Source organism: Quercus suber, unplaced genomic scaffold, assembly GCF_002906115.3.
Source record: "Quercus suber isolate HL8 unplaced genomic scaffold, Cork oak 2.0 scaffold_547, whole genome shotgun sequence".
NCBI classification, from domain to species: Eukaryota; Viridiplantae; Streptophyta; class Magnoliopsida; order Fagales; family Fagaceae; genus Quercus; species Quercus suber.
The window spans coordinates 165575-179287 of NW_027069995.1; the positions used below are offsets into that span (position 1 = coordinate 165575).

Here is a 13713-nt window from a genome sequence, read left to right on the forward strand (position 1 = left end):
TTATCATTTCATCCAAATTTTAAAATTTCTTGTCCAAATGTACTTAATTTTTTTAATAAGAAAAATTTGTGTGCATCTATAATCAATTTAATATATAATTATTATGAATTTTGAATGGAGTTTATAGTGTACTTTTGTATTAGAATTTTTTTTTTCCTTTCCCTTATGTCCATGGACAGAGCCACTCTTAAATAATAGGGGCAACGCCGCCACCCCCAATTTTATTTTTTAATTATTAGTATATATATAGTTTTTTTTGGGTAAACAATTATTAGTATATATATAGTTATTAATAACAATTTTGTTCTATAAAAGTAATAATATCTTAATTTTATATAATATTTTTACTAGCTGTATACTCTCTTTATCATAAACAGAGCATTGCTTTTAGCAGAATTGTACAATGAGCTCTTCATAATATATTTGATTGATGCTCATTAAGTTTAACCAAAGGCCCTCAACACATAGTGACTAGTAGAATAGAAACATCAACAGTGACTTTGCCAAGGACATGTGATTTACCACCCTCGCCAAAGGAAGCAGTGTCTATACTCTACCATCATTTGGTACAGTGTCTTTAAACAAGAGTTTAGACCTCCACTGTCAAGGCATCATACATAAACTTCGAAGACCTTCTGTGGACCATGTACCATAAGACATAAGTGATCTTCCTTTGATTTTAATTTGTTGGGTCAGGGCTTTAACTTGGTTTGTTAAACCCCTTTCATTCAACTTAGGATAAACTGAATTATACACGGAGTTTGAAGGGTCATTCTTCCTTTAGTCCCTGAGGGGGACTGTGAGATGGTTGGGATAGAAGATCCCTCACCAATGTATCCTAACCCATTTTTATCATAGCTAGTCTTCTAAGAACAAAACAACTAATTCGAATTTTCACTCAAGAACTTCTTTAGCAGAGATTAGTGTTTTCAATCTAGGTTGCACGGACACGCCATTTTTGGCGTCGTGTCCGTGTCCGACACGTGTCGGACACTGGAACGGGGACGACGCGCTGGATTCCCGTGTCCGGCGATGTCCCTTTTTTTTTTTTCATTTCTCCGACGTGGCTCCGACACAGCACCGACGTGGCTCCGACGCATTCGACACGCCATCAGGGAAAAAAAAAGGAAAAGAAAAGAAAAAAATCACAGATTTTGATTTTGTGATAACCCTAAAACAATCGAGCAAGTTTAAGAGACTCTAGACTGAAAGTTGAAACACATCTCAAGTTCTTCTCAACCCACCCTCCCTCTGTCGCTGCCGTTGCCCTCTGCCCTTTGCCGGAGTTAGATCGGGCCTTATCGGCGAGCTCCGAAGTCGACGCCGTGCCCACTGTCCTCTGTCCCCTCTGATCTCTCTCTCTCTCTCTCGGCGTGGACAACAGGTCTGGTCTCTTATTCTCTTCTCTCTCTCTCTCTCTCTTTTTTTTTTTTTTTTTTTTTTTTGTGAATGGATAGGTGTACTGTTACCCCCATTGTTTATATAAGTTAACGCGTTTTGTGTTTTGTGCTTTTTTTTTTTTTTCACTGCTGCTGTGGCCCGTGGGTGCCCTCCATTTTTTTTTTTTTTTTTTTTATATAAGTTATAACTTATAAGTTATAAATTTGTTTTTGTGTGTCCTAGTTTTATTTATTTATTGAAGTTAAATATTGTAGGTGACTAAAATGAATATTGAAATTGAAATATTTCTACTTTGGGTGTTAGTTTACTTATTTGTAGTTCTTACATAATTTAAATTCTAGACATAAACGTATTTTATGTCTAAAAATATTTAAAAATATGCCTAAATATAAAATTTAATTAATTATTTAACCGCCGTGTCCCCGCTGTATCGTGTTCTTATTTTTCAAGAATTGCCGTATCCCCGTATCCGTGTCCGTGTTCGTGTCCGTGTCCGTGCAACATAGTTTTCAATTTTCTCACCATGTTTCCTAGTTTTCTCAAATAGAGGCATTTTCTTCCTTGTCATTTCCAATCGACCTCTTTGCTTCATTCAATTCAACAGTAAGTCCTCCTTTTCATGCTCTATCTCATTCAAACTCTTAAGGGACCACTTTGGGATTTTATTCTATCTGACACTCCTTGAAAATATTATTATACGCTACCAAAAGCCCTTCCTTATCATCAATCTCCTCCTCACTAGCTTCTTCACAACTCTCAATGGAGGCAGTATAAGACTAAGTAGCTATTTGCTCTTTTTAGTTTTTTCCTGGGTTTGAAAAACTTTCTGAACTTCTATGTTCTTAGCAAATAGGTCTAGGTCCTCATCATTCAACCACCATTCATCTGAGGTATCATTTTCTTCTTCCTTGACTGTTTTTAAGGTTATGGACTTGTTTTTCTTAGGCTGAGGGAAGGAAGTCATAGGTTTAAAAGTGAGCTATAACTAATTCTTCTATCTTAACAGTGTCAAGATCCTCGCTTCCTCGATGACAGCCACTTTGGGATGGAACCTCATAGCAGGTAGAGATCGAATGACTTTCCTAGCTATATTGGACTCAGGGATTCGCTCTCCTAGGTTAAAGCTTGAATTAACTATGTCACTTAGATTGGTGTAGAACTCACAAAAGCTTCATCCTAATCTCTTCTAACCTAGATGTTAACATTTGTAATTTTGAGTTCTTCACAGTTTTAGTTCCGTCATATGTTCTTTCCAAGATATCCCAAACCTCTTTACTTTTCTCACACATAAATATCTTTTCAAACTCTTCTTGTGAAACAAACATGAAATATAGCATTCAATCCTTTACTATTCCAATTGCTTTCACGTCAATCATCCTTAGACCACTCACCTACGATAGTTTAAGGTTCAGTCAAACCCTCTTCAACAAACAATCATACCTTTCATCTATAGATTGCAGGAGCGTTCTTATGTGAACCTTACAATAAGCACATGTACTACCATCAAAGTAAGACTAGGCATTAAGGGGATGAGCTTTATCCATGACACCGGGGTCAAGGATTAGTGGATCACACTCAGGATAGTAAAACCCAACTAAGTGAACATGAACTCATGAAAAATCTTATTTAGACACAATTATAACTTAACCAATAAATATTCAATCAACTTGATATTTTTAGAAGCAAGGAGGCTCTGCAGAGTTTTCTAGAATGGCTTGCCTACCTACCGAGTAAAGATGTGCCTTGATATATTCAAGAAGTTGTGCACGTCTTGCACACCAAGTCATGTTTTATAAGAGCAATATCTGACTATCTCGCTTGAGTGATGCAAGCAAACTTTCGGTATGATCAATTAATTTGCTCAAGCAAGAATGAAGTTCTCTAGTGCAACCTTACTGTTTCACTTGAGCAAAAATGGGTTCCACTCGAGCAAGCTTCCCTAGAATAAACATCTTCTAGAAATTTCAAGATTTGGCTCTCTCTTCACAAATAACCAAGGATACAAATCATATTGTAGATTACATTGTCAAATGCTGCCAATCAAAATCTTACCACAACAGTGTTTTTAACCTGGAGAACTTTGCAGTAGTTGTACTTCAACCTCAATGCATCGCTTCTTTGTCCAAATTTGTAATCCAAGCCTCTCATGTATACGAAATGATTTTCACTATCATGGAAATAGTTGTACAGAATTTAATTCCCCTCTTTCAATACTTTCTCATATTTCTACATAATCCAGGTATACATTTCTTTAATCTTAAATTAACAGCATTTTCAAGTCTTTTCTAAATATCACATTCAGCATTATAACTTTACGTTCTCAATTTCTTGAAATTGTAAAAACAACCATGTTTACTTTTAATGTCCTGTGAACTTATTGGGGTCAGCAATATTCATTTGCATCTAACTTATTGAGTGAACAAAATCTCCTTAGGAGTTAGGACTCCTTGCTCCAAAAACTTCTCTTGGTAGCCTTTAGATATTACTCTTAACACTTCATACGTGTTTTGCTTCTCTCTCTCTCTCTCACAATTCAGTAAACTTGATTTTAAAGGCCGGTAAAAAAATGACTTCCATAAAGTTGCAAGCATTTTTTCTCTACGAAGATCCAATCCTCAAAGAGAGATCAAGGCAATAAAGAGTAAAGACTAACGATCGCCTCTCATAAATATGAACTAATCAATTCTTCATGTTTCTTCCTTTACACTGAACGGTGGGGCTCCAAGGAAAATGAATCATATATGGCAGTCATCAAGGAAGCCACCTAGCAACAATTATCACCTCCAGGCCTAGATGTCCAAGTCATTCTTTTACTCGTGAAGTTACTTTTTTCTCCCTGTATCTTCGTCTAAACACCAAATAGCCAAATATTTTGTATATTAGGCTGTCTTCCCCATAACTGTAGGAAGCCAATTCTGTTCAAGGCTCTGTCTCACCCACACAAGAGGAAGCCATGTGTTGGAACATGAGAGCACTTGAATTAGAGTAAATCCTGGGAACTAGTAAGCTTACCTGCAGAAGATCCCTGGTTGATAGTGGGACTACAGAAACTTACATATGGAAATTCTCTAAGCCTCACAAGTCACAACATGATATTGTGTGTATGGTCAACTTATAGATTCCTTGACAAAGGTTATACACATTTACTATATTAAAATCCATTTTAAATGCAATTAACTTTAGTCACAATTCAGCTATTTTAAGAGATTGAACAATGCACAAGCTTTTGCAGGAAGCTGTTTTGCAGAAGCAACACATAAGATCAAAGCCAAGAGGACTTTGTGAACTACTCTGGCCAAAAATTGCTTTTATAAAATTTGAGTCTTTTACATGCATAGAGTGGAAGGACTTCAATTCATCGTATCATTTTATATTCTATGATAAGGTAAAACTTGATGCAAAATATAAATAAAATATCAAAATGGGCAATGGACTGATGTGCAATGAAACAAATATTCTATCAGTTATTTCTCTAAATTTAGTTAAATACAATCTCAGTACCTTGTCTTAACAAATAAAGTTTGCCAAACACAACAACGCCTTAACTCCCACTACTTAGGTTCAGTACTAAGCCATATAAAAGGGCCAAAAAAAAAAAAAAAAATTGATGTATAAGTATCAAGTATACACAGTTTCTACATAATGAGCTTAAGGCCAAAGATCGAGTAATCAACATTCTTATCCCAATTTTAACAGTTACCATCAGAATAATGCAGCGTAGAATGCACTGAGCAAATGACTTCTGATCCCTAGAGCAGATATTACTTTTCCTTGTCAATGGATACCTTATTAGATTTAGGCAGTGAAGCTGACTGAGAAGAAACATACTGTAGAATCTCAAAAAATCTTGTTTGGCCAAAACTCACAGCCTTCTGCCAATACATAATTGCAATATCCCAAGCCTTAACTCTCAACTCCAATAAGGTGTGATCAATTTCCCTTTCATGTTTAGCCACATAAGGCCGGAAGAAAGAATTATAAACATATGATGTTCCCTAGAAACAATTAAAAATTATTGTTAAAGAAACTGTTACGAATGTATAAGTTAATTAAACAAAATAGTTCTGCAAGTTCAGGATGTCAAATGCGTGCCTTTGTTTTAGGATGCCAAAGATATATAAAGATTGCCAACTTTGCTTCACTGTACAGTGGTAGCCTTGTCCAAACAAAAAGAAAGAAAGTCATGAATCCAAAAATAAATGCAAAAGAGTAACAACACTATAGGAAAATTCAACTTATTTGTGCTGTGTTCAAAAATTGCATACCATGAAATGAAAGTATCCCCAACTCTCTCAAAGATGGTAAGCGTAGCAACTATAATCCTACAAAATTAGACGATGACACATTTTAGCACTAAAATAAGTTATATCCTAAGCTACCATCAATACTAGCACAACATGAAGACGCATACCAGTATTGGCACCAAAAGAGAAGTTGCTCAATCTCTGACTTATTCTTCTCCACAGTTTTAAAACACTCATAAGCCGGATAAGCATAGCCAAAAACAAGCCTGCAAATACAAATTAGAATTTTAGCTTTCTGTATAACAAAAAAGCAATTAACTGATGAAAATGGGGAATTCCCATATCACTTTTTGTTACATACAAAAGTGCTCTAGAAAGAAATGACCCCATCATTTTAAGTCCCGAAAACAATTGGTGCATCTATTTGTCAACTTTATGAAATGAATTATACCTGAAATGAGAGAAAACAAAAGTCCCTGATAAGTTTGAAAAAGTCACAACAGATATTTGCTAGATATAAGCAAAATTCAATATTTGAACAATAGATGAAGTTATTTAAATATAATAAACAGAAGAAGTAGCACATAGTGTCACTAAATAAAATTCAAGGTCATGTTTTATCATCATCTTGCACGCGAATGAAAAACAAACCAACATATTACTATATACAATAAAGCCACATACACAACTTTTTTCCCGACAAATTTTACAATTGTTAAATTGATCAACTATGAGTGATAGACATGACTAACATTGACCTGTCATTTTTTCATCCCTCACAATTGACCAACACAGTAATTGAGAAATTGGTTGTAAAAAGGTTGTTTCTGTAACATTTATGTATATGCCTATAGAGTCTAGAGAAATGTTAGTAATGAAATAAATGCATTAACATATAGAGAGGACAAAGAAAAAGAACATACAGGTTTAGAGAGAAGTCTGAGAATATCAAAGAGTTGTATTAAATTAGGACATGGAGAAACCGATTTGACATATGAATGATCAAGGCTGAAATCATACGTAGCGTGGCACGAAATGCTGCCAAAGCCGAAACGCCGCGAATAGTTTGGTTTTGAATTTCTTTGACAGTTTTTATGGTTAAGCGGGACTTGGTTCACGGTTGCCGTGGATAAATGCCACATCGACCAAATTATTCAATCACACGGCTGAGAATTTTGGGTAATACTATGCGTGGGCTTTTTTTTTTTTTTTTTTGGTTAAGTTAGGGAGAGATTTTTTTAAAACGGGCCACAGGAGGCAAAGGCCTAAAGGGAACTGGGCCATCAGCATCATCAAAGACCCAAGAGGGAAGTGATGAGATGGGTTGGGTCCCCAAGTCATACAAAACAAAGCCTTTGACTAGCTTATTTACATTAAGGTGTGACAAAATATGATTATAAGTAAATAAGTTGATTTATATTTGATTAAAATGATCTTATTCACTTAAAATAACCTTTTATCTTATCTTGAAGTTATTCATATACTTAAAGCACATTTGATACTATCTATTATCATACACGCTTCGCGCATGCGATGAGACTTTTTTTTTTTTGGTCTAGTGTCATAATTTCCATTTTAAAAAAAAATGGATAAGTTTATTTTGAAGACATGGATTAGCAAGAGAGTCTCCTATTTTGTAGGCATTTTAAGTGGAGTTTGAGATATATTTTTACTAAGTTGTCCTCAAGTTTTTTCCTGTCAAATGTAAGGTTTATGGGTATTTCTGAACCACAAAAAAAGTACACTTCAAAGAGAGAAATCATCTTATAGATAGTATAGATACCAAAAATGTCATTAATTGTGAGGCAACTCAACTTACTCTTTATAAGAAAGAAATTATGGTTGATGGAATTCTGAGTGTTTCTCTGGTAGCAAATTTTTTTAGCCAGTCTCGTCTATTTTCACTTCTTTTTTTTCTTTTTTTCTTTTTTATCTCATTTTTTAGTAAATAGATCTATAAACTAACTCTTTTGAAAATAAACTAACTTGTTCCTTTTTGTCTCACCTCTCAACATATAAACTACCTAAAAATATGGGATGCAAAATTCACTCCTAATCTTCACGCACAAGTTGTAGAGCACAATCAATAGTCCCTTGTTTTTTTCCATCGAGCAAATGTTACTTCCGGGTGCAAGCATGTAAAATTTGAATATTTGTAGCTTATTTGGATAACATTATAATGGAGTATAGTGTACACAATAAATTTCATAATTTTTGAGAAGGTAGTTTCTATTTTATTATGGGAAATGCTAACGAGTTTTGTCATTACTTTTATGAAAAATGAAAAAAGCTGTCAAGACATTAATTGCTTTTTTTTTTTTTTTTTCCATAAAAACTTTCCTTAACTGAATTATTAACCAATGCCCTAAGGGCACTCGTTAGCATAACTCTTTTATTATTTGTAACAATTATAATTTATAAGTGATGATATCGTGTTTCCAAAACATGATTTTTTTAAAAAGAATGTTTATATCCCAAACAACTACAAGATAATATCAATTTAATCAATTAATACTAAAAATATATTATTTTGTAAATTTTGCCAACTTTTTTACCCTTCAAAATATCATTAATAACATTATTCCTAAATTATAAATAAATAAATAAGTAAAAAAAAAAAAAAAAGGACAAATAAAATTCCATAAAATGAGGCCACACCTCATATTCCTTAAAATTATCATAATGTCACTATTAGGTGCATAACGTTTGCCCTTACAACTGATTTTCCCAGTATGCTTACAACTGGTTTCTCAAACAAAAAAACAAAACAAAAAAAAAATTGCAACTCCATTATTTTTCATGCCATTTTTCAGAGAGAAAGAGAGTCTGAATACATGCATAATGTGTACAAGGAGGCTAGTTAATAATTATTTATACACTAGGTGTTTTCCATGCATGTGGAAAAAGTGAAATCTTGATGAAAACATAACTAAAAGGGGTCCTAGACTCCTAGTTGATGGCAAGTTTAGTCATGATGAACACTATCCGATTCAACAAAAAATATTTTCTAAAAATCATTTTTTTGCATTTTCTAATATTTAGTAGAGTAGAAAAATCTAGTCAACAAAAAACTTGTAGCCTAATCATTGAAAAGCAAGGGATTTGAGGTGGGGAACATTTTCCTTTTCTTTTCTTTCTTTTTGTTGTCAAAAAACACTTTTAACTTTTAAAATTAAAGCTACTAGAGTTAAAATAGTTTCTGTTTTGGCATGTTGAATTTGTTTTGTTTGGTAAATTGCATTCTAAATCTTATATAGTTTGGGGGATGTAGCAAATTAAACCCTATAATTTCAAAAGTAACAAATTAAATCCTAAAATTTTATAAAGTAAGAAATTAAATCGATGTATTGGGTCTGAATTTGAATATATGGTAAATGTTTAATTTGTTATTATCTAAAATCTTAGTATTTAATTTATTACTTTTGAAATTATAGGAATTCATTTGTTAATATTTAAAACTTTAAAGTTTAATTTGTTAATTTTGAAATAATAAGGGTTTAATTTATTGTCAAAGAGAAAGAAAGTGAGGAACTATATAATAATTTTTTAAGAGAGAGATGAGGATTGAGGAATGCCAATGCTGAAGTTTTGATTGGATGGCCAGCAAAGGAAAAATAAAATGTAGAAGAAGCCACCCATGGTGCGACACGTGTTAACAATGATAGTAGGACGACACCTTCTACAAGCTATTATAAGTTTTGAGCCAATAAAAGTTTGACACATCCCTTAAAGTAGGAGGTCAAAGTGGTCAAATATATGTAGTCAATGGCCGGAAAGGGGTTACATATGAGATATAAATCTCTCTCGCATTATAGCCCATATGCCCCATACCACAAGCGTAAGCCCCACGTCTCATATGAATAGGAAAATTATAAAATGGACTTAGTTTGGGTCTAGTTTTTGGTTATAATCGACCTCTCATATTAATGGTATGTGTTTACTTTTAAACATATATTATTATTATAATGAGTCCAATACAATTGAATACTAAACTCAAATTTTATCTTCATAGAATTTCATTTAACAAACTTTAAGTAATTGAGACAAAATTTGTTGTACAAAAATATTAAACTTTTGCTTTAAAGATATTTTTTTCTAACCCATTACAACTTATAAGACTATTTATTTTTATTATTTAAATAAATCACACGGTTCACTAAAAAAGTCACGTGCTTAAAATAATATATAGATAATCTTTTTAATTGTTAGGAGATGAAGTTCCAACAACAAGTAAACCATGAAGTTCACTAAAAAACCATGATAAATTTTAAGGAAGTATATGATAAATTATACTAGTCTAAATATGTTTAGAGTCAAATTTTTTTCTTTACATTTCTTTGTTTAGCAAGAAACATAATATAGATATAATCTATGCAAGGTAAACCACTATGAATTAAATTATCACCTCAAAGAAATTGTTAATTTAATAAAAAAAATCAATTGAAACGTTATAAAGAATGTCATCCTAAAACCAAAAGGATAACCGAGCCAAGTCATATTCCATAATGTTGACAAAGCTTCCATATAAATGATAAAAATACAATAGGACATTACAGTTATGTTAGACTAATTTTTAGGTACTCTTAGAGCATAATAAATAGTGTTTCATCTTTTCACATTTATGGTAGAATATGCTTATTAATTTCACACTAAACCCCACTATGAATGTAAGAAAAATGAACACTATTTCACCATATTCTGAAAATACTTAAAAATTTTCTATTGTATTAGGGTCTTTTTATGGCTATGATAAAGTAATCATTACTAATTTTAGTTGAGTTGAGTTTATTACTAATTTTATAAAATAAAGTAGCAATTAATATGATTGATAACATTAATTATATAATAAAAATTAATGATTTTTTTTTGTATTTAAAATTTGAAGCATTAATTATAACTCTTATATAATAAAATTTGTAACATTTACGCTATAAAATTTAAAATTTTAGAAATCTTACATCAATTAATTAAGTAAAAAAAATAAATTTAGAGAGAAAAATTTTCATAATATTTTTCATTTATAACAAATGAGATTATATAGTCTATATTTATATAGTTAAAGTCAAAACTTAGAGAAAGTTCAATAAAATTCTAAATTTGAGTCTAATTTTAAGTCACATATTCAATTTAATTCTTAAATTGTTGTGTCAAGTAAATTATTAGGTGCAAAAATTGAAGAGTCTAAATCTAATTGGATTATAAATTGAACTTCAATTGGGGTTCAATTTTGCACTATATGTCCAATCTAATTTTTACATTTTTGTTGTAAGTGAATTATTTAGGTGCAAAAAACTAAATATTACAAATTCGAATTAAATTATAGATTTTATATATATATATATATATATATGAGAAACTATTACATATTTTAGAAATTCATGACTAAAAAATGTAAAAGCTATTATTCTAACACCAAGTATAATTCAAACTTATATATGTATATATACACATGTGTAATTAGGATTATTTTTAAATGTAAATGTGTACGTATGAATTACATACGTTCTAACTAATGCAATAGTGTTCCAAATACAATTTATCTAACAATACTCATGAAAGTTTTTGTACAGTCACCACCATTAACTTAAGTTAAAAATTCGAAACAGTAGCAACCGGTCACAAAAAAAAAAGTTAAGAAACTCTGACTCTGAAGTCGACAAGACAATAATGGCAGGTACCTTTATTAGCGCCTAAGCCAGCCACAGGATCAGCCAACTATGTTGCCCCTACTTCATTGGGGGAGGGCCACGTAACCAAAAATACGTGCCAATTACGCACTCGAAGTCAGAATAGATTAGCCTGTCATAGCCACGTTTCGTTCACCTACGGGCCGACCAAAGTAAAAAGAATTCTAGACTCTTGTAGTAGGCTTAGCCAAACCTTTCTTAAAAATATAAAAAAAATAAAAACTTTATTGAGTATCCCATACCGCCCCACGTGTCCTAACCACACACACAATCATGGCCACGACTCTCAGCCTGGGCTGTGTTTGCTTCTATTTTTTCAACAACACAATAACTCCTTTTCTTGTGGGGTGTGTTTTGAAAGGGACATGAAAATATAGCGTGTAAAACATGTTCATAATCAGGGCCGGCCTAAGTCACTTAGGCCATACTTAGGGCTTCTATTAGAGCAAGTTCCCTAAATTTTGGGGCATATATTGATATATTTTTTAAAAGATACTGGGAAATAAAATTAGTTTTATATTTTTTTTTCTACTTTAAAAAAGTTATAAAAAATTGAGTAATATTAAAGATAATATAACTTTAAATATATGAGCATTATAAATATGTGTACTAATCACAAGAAACAATTTAGATATAAGAAAATACTAGAAATATTATTAATTTACTCGAAAACTTTTACAAATTATGTGACAATTAATATAATATGTGAACGTTAACAATCTATGAAATGCATTTTTAAATTACTTTTTGTGATTGTTGATACATCTTTGTAAGCCTCATATGTTATAAAATTTATAATATCTCTAATATCATTCATTCAAATACTTGTTTATTATCTTCTTAAAATATCACTAATTAATCACATTTGTTACTACATCATTTGGTAATTTTTTTTTTCAAAAAAAAAAGAAAAGAAGAAGAGCATATTACAAAATGAAAAGAATGGATTTTTTCTTATAAAAAAAATTATGATATTAAATACTAGTTAAATATTATTTAAGTGATAACATAAAGACCCAATTTAAATAGTTCGCCTTAGGCCCCCAAATTTGTTGGGCCGCTTCTATTCATAATCAAGATATTGTAGTTGTTCTTGATTATATTATATATATGGCAAGAATTTACATTGTTTTTGAGTAAACTAGTAAATATTTGAATTAGTGGTAAGTATGAGATTTGGATGGATAGCTTGTTTAGATTAATAGGAAAAAGTTTTCTTATTCTCCCCCCCTCCCCCCAAAAAAAACCTTATTAAGATTTGATGATGCCATAAAATACCACCTTAAAAAATTGTCCATATGGCTCGTCTACGGAAAAAAAGAAAGATGGGCACAGCCAAGTTGCCTCGTCCGTCCTTCGGGACGGACGAACAAGGTCTCGTCCGTCCCAAAGGACGGACGAGGAAAGCATGGCCATGCTAAGGCACGTCCACCCCTAGTTAGGGATGGACGAACCAAGCATTCGTGACTTAACCAATAAATCAAAACCTCCATTGCTCACAATGAGACACCGGTTCAGATGAAGCAACTTCTACGGAAGTTATGGAAGTTACCTCCGATTTTGATGAACTCCTCGACAATAGGAACGGTTATCAGAGCAAATAACCGTTCCATACACTATATAAACACGATTCTGCGTAGAGGTAAGGGGGATTCTGACTTTTTCATTTTGAGAAGGGAATAAACACTTAGATATTTTTCCTCTCTATTCCAGCCTTCTAACTTCATCATCGGAGGGTCATAGGCCGGCCTCCACTGGTCTTTACTCTGATTGAGTTTGGTTTTACAGGATTCAATTCTCAAGATTGTTGAAGTCTGAAGATTTTCAACCCACTGATTTCCCAGAGCTATCAAGATTTATTTCTATAAGCTTGGATGGTTAGCTGGATTAATCCAATTGGTCTAATAATTATAGAAAAAACACTTTGTTTCTTTTTACAAATTTCAAATTAATAAATAATACAGGAGTTTGAATAATAAACCTATCTTTGTTGAGAGGATTCAATCCAAGGATATGTCTCCCAATTAAGGATGAAAATGATAGTCGATGTGAAAATCACTAGCAAGTCATAAGTCCATTAAATATATACAAGATATATCATGGTATTAATGTCTTAAGAACATGTGAAAGTAGTTTATAAGTTTGGAGTGAAATATTACCTTTTTAAGGTTTGCTTTTTGCTTTTTTTCTTTTTTTTTTTGGACAAATAGAAACTAGAAGAAGGAAAGGTGAGAGTCGAATTACATACGTAGGACATCACAAGAGATGTCATTGCCACTAGACTATCACTTAAATCTTGTTTTTCTTTTAGATTGTATATTCATAACAAATTTTGTTAGGTTAGTTTTTTTTTTTTCTATCAAAATTCGCGTCAAATGCTT

General features: G+C 32.1%; 1 protein-coding gene and 1 long non-coding RNA gene across 2 annotated transcripts; one reads left to right on the top strand and one right to left on the bottom strand.

The window, feature by feature from the left end:
- The first annotated feature begins 1981 nt into the window (after window positions 1–1981).
- Window positions 1982–3593, top strand: LOC136063620 (uncharacterized). Its single transcript, XR_010625246.1, has 2 exons — window positions 1982–2291; window positions 2408–3593. It is a non-coding gene; the product is annotated as an uncharacterized LOC136063620 (long non-coding RNA).
- A 1533-nt stretch (window positions 3594–5126) lies between these two features.
- Window positions 5127–6035, bottom strand: LOC112001988 (putative HVA22-like protein g). Its single transcript, XM_024034168.2, has 5 exons — window positions 6007–6035; window positions 5813–5911; window positions 5667–5723; window positions 5494–5557; window positions 5127–5396 (listed from the first exon to the last, which is right to left on the bottom strand). The coding sequence occupies exons 1-5, from the start codon at window positions 6033–6035 to the stop codon at window positions 5163–5165; spliced, it is 483 nt and encodes a 160-aa protein (XP_023889936.2). The 3' UTR covers window positions 5127–5162.
- Between the last annotated feature and the right edge of the window lie 7678 nt (window positions 6036–13713).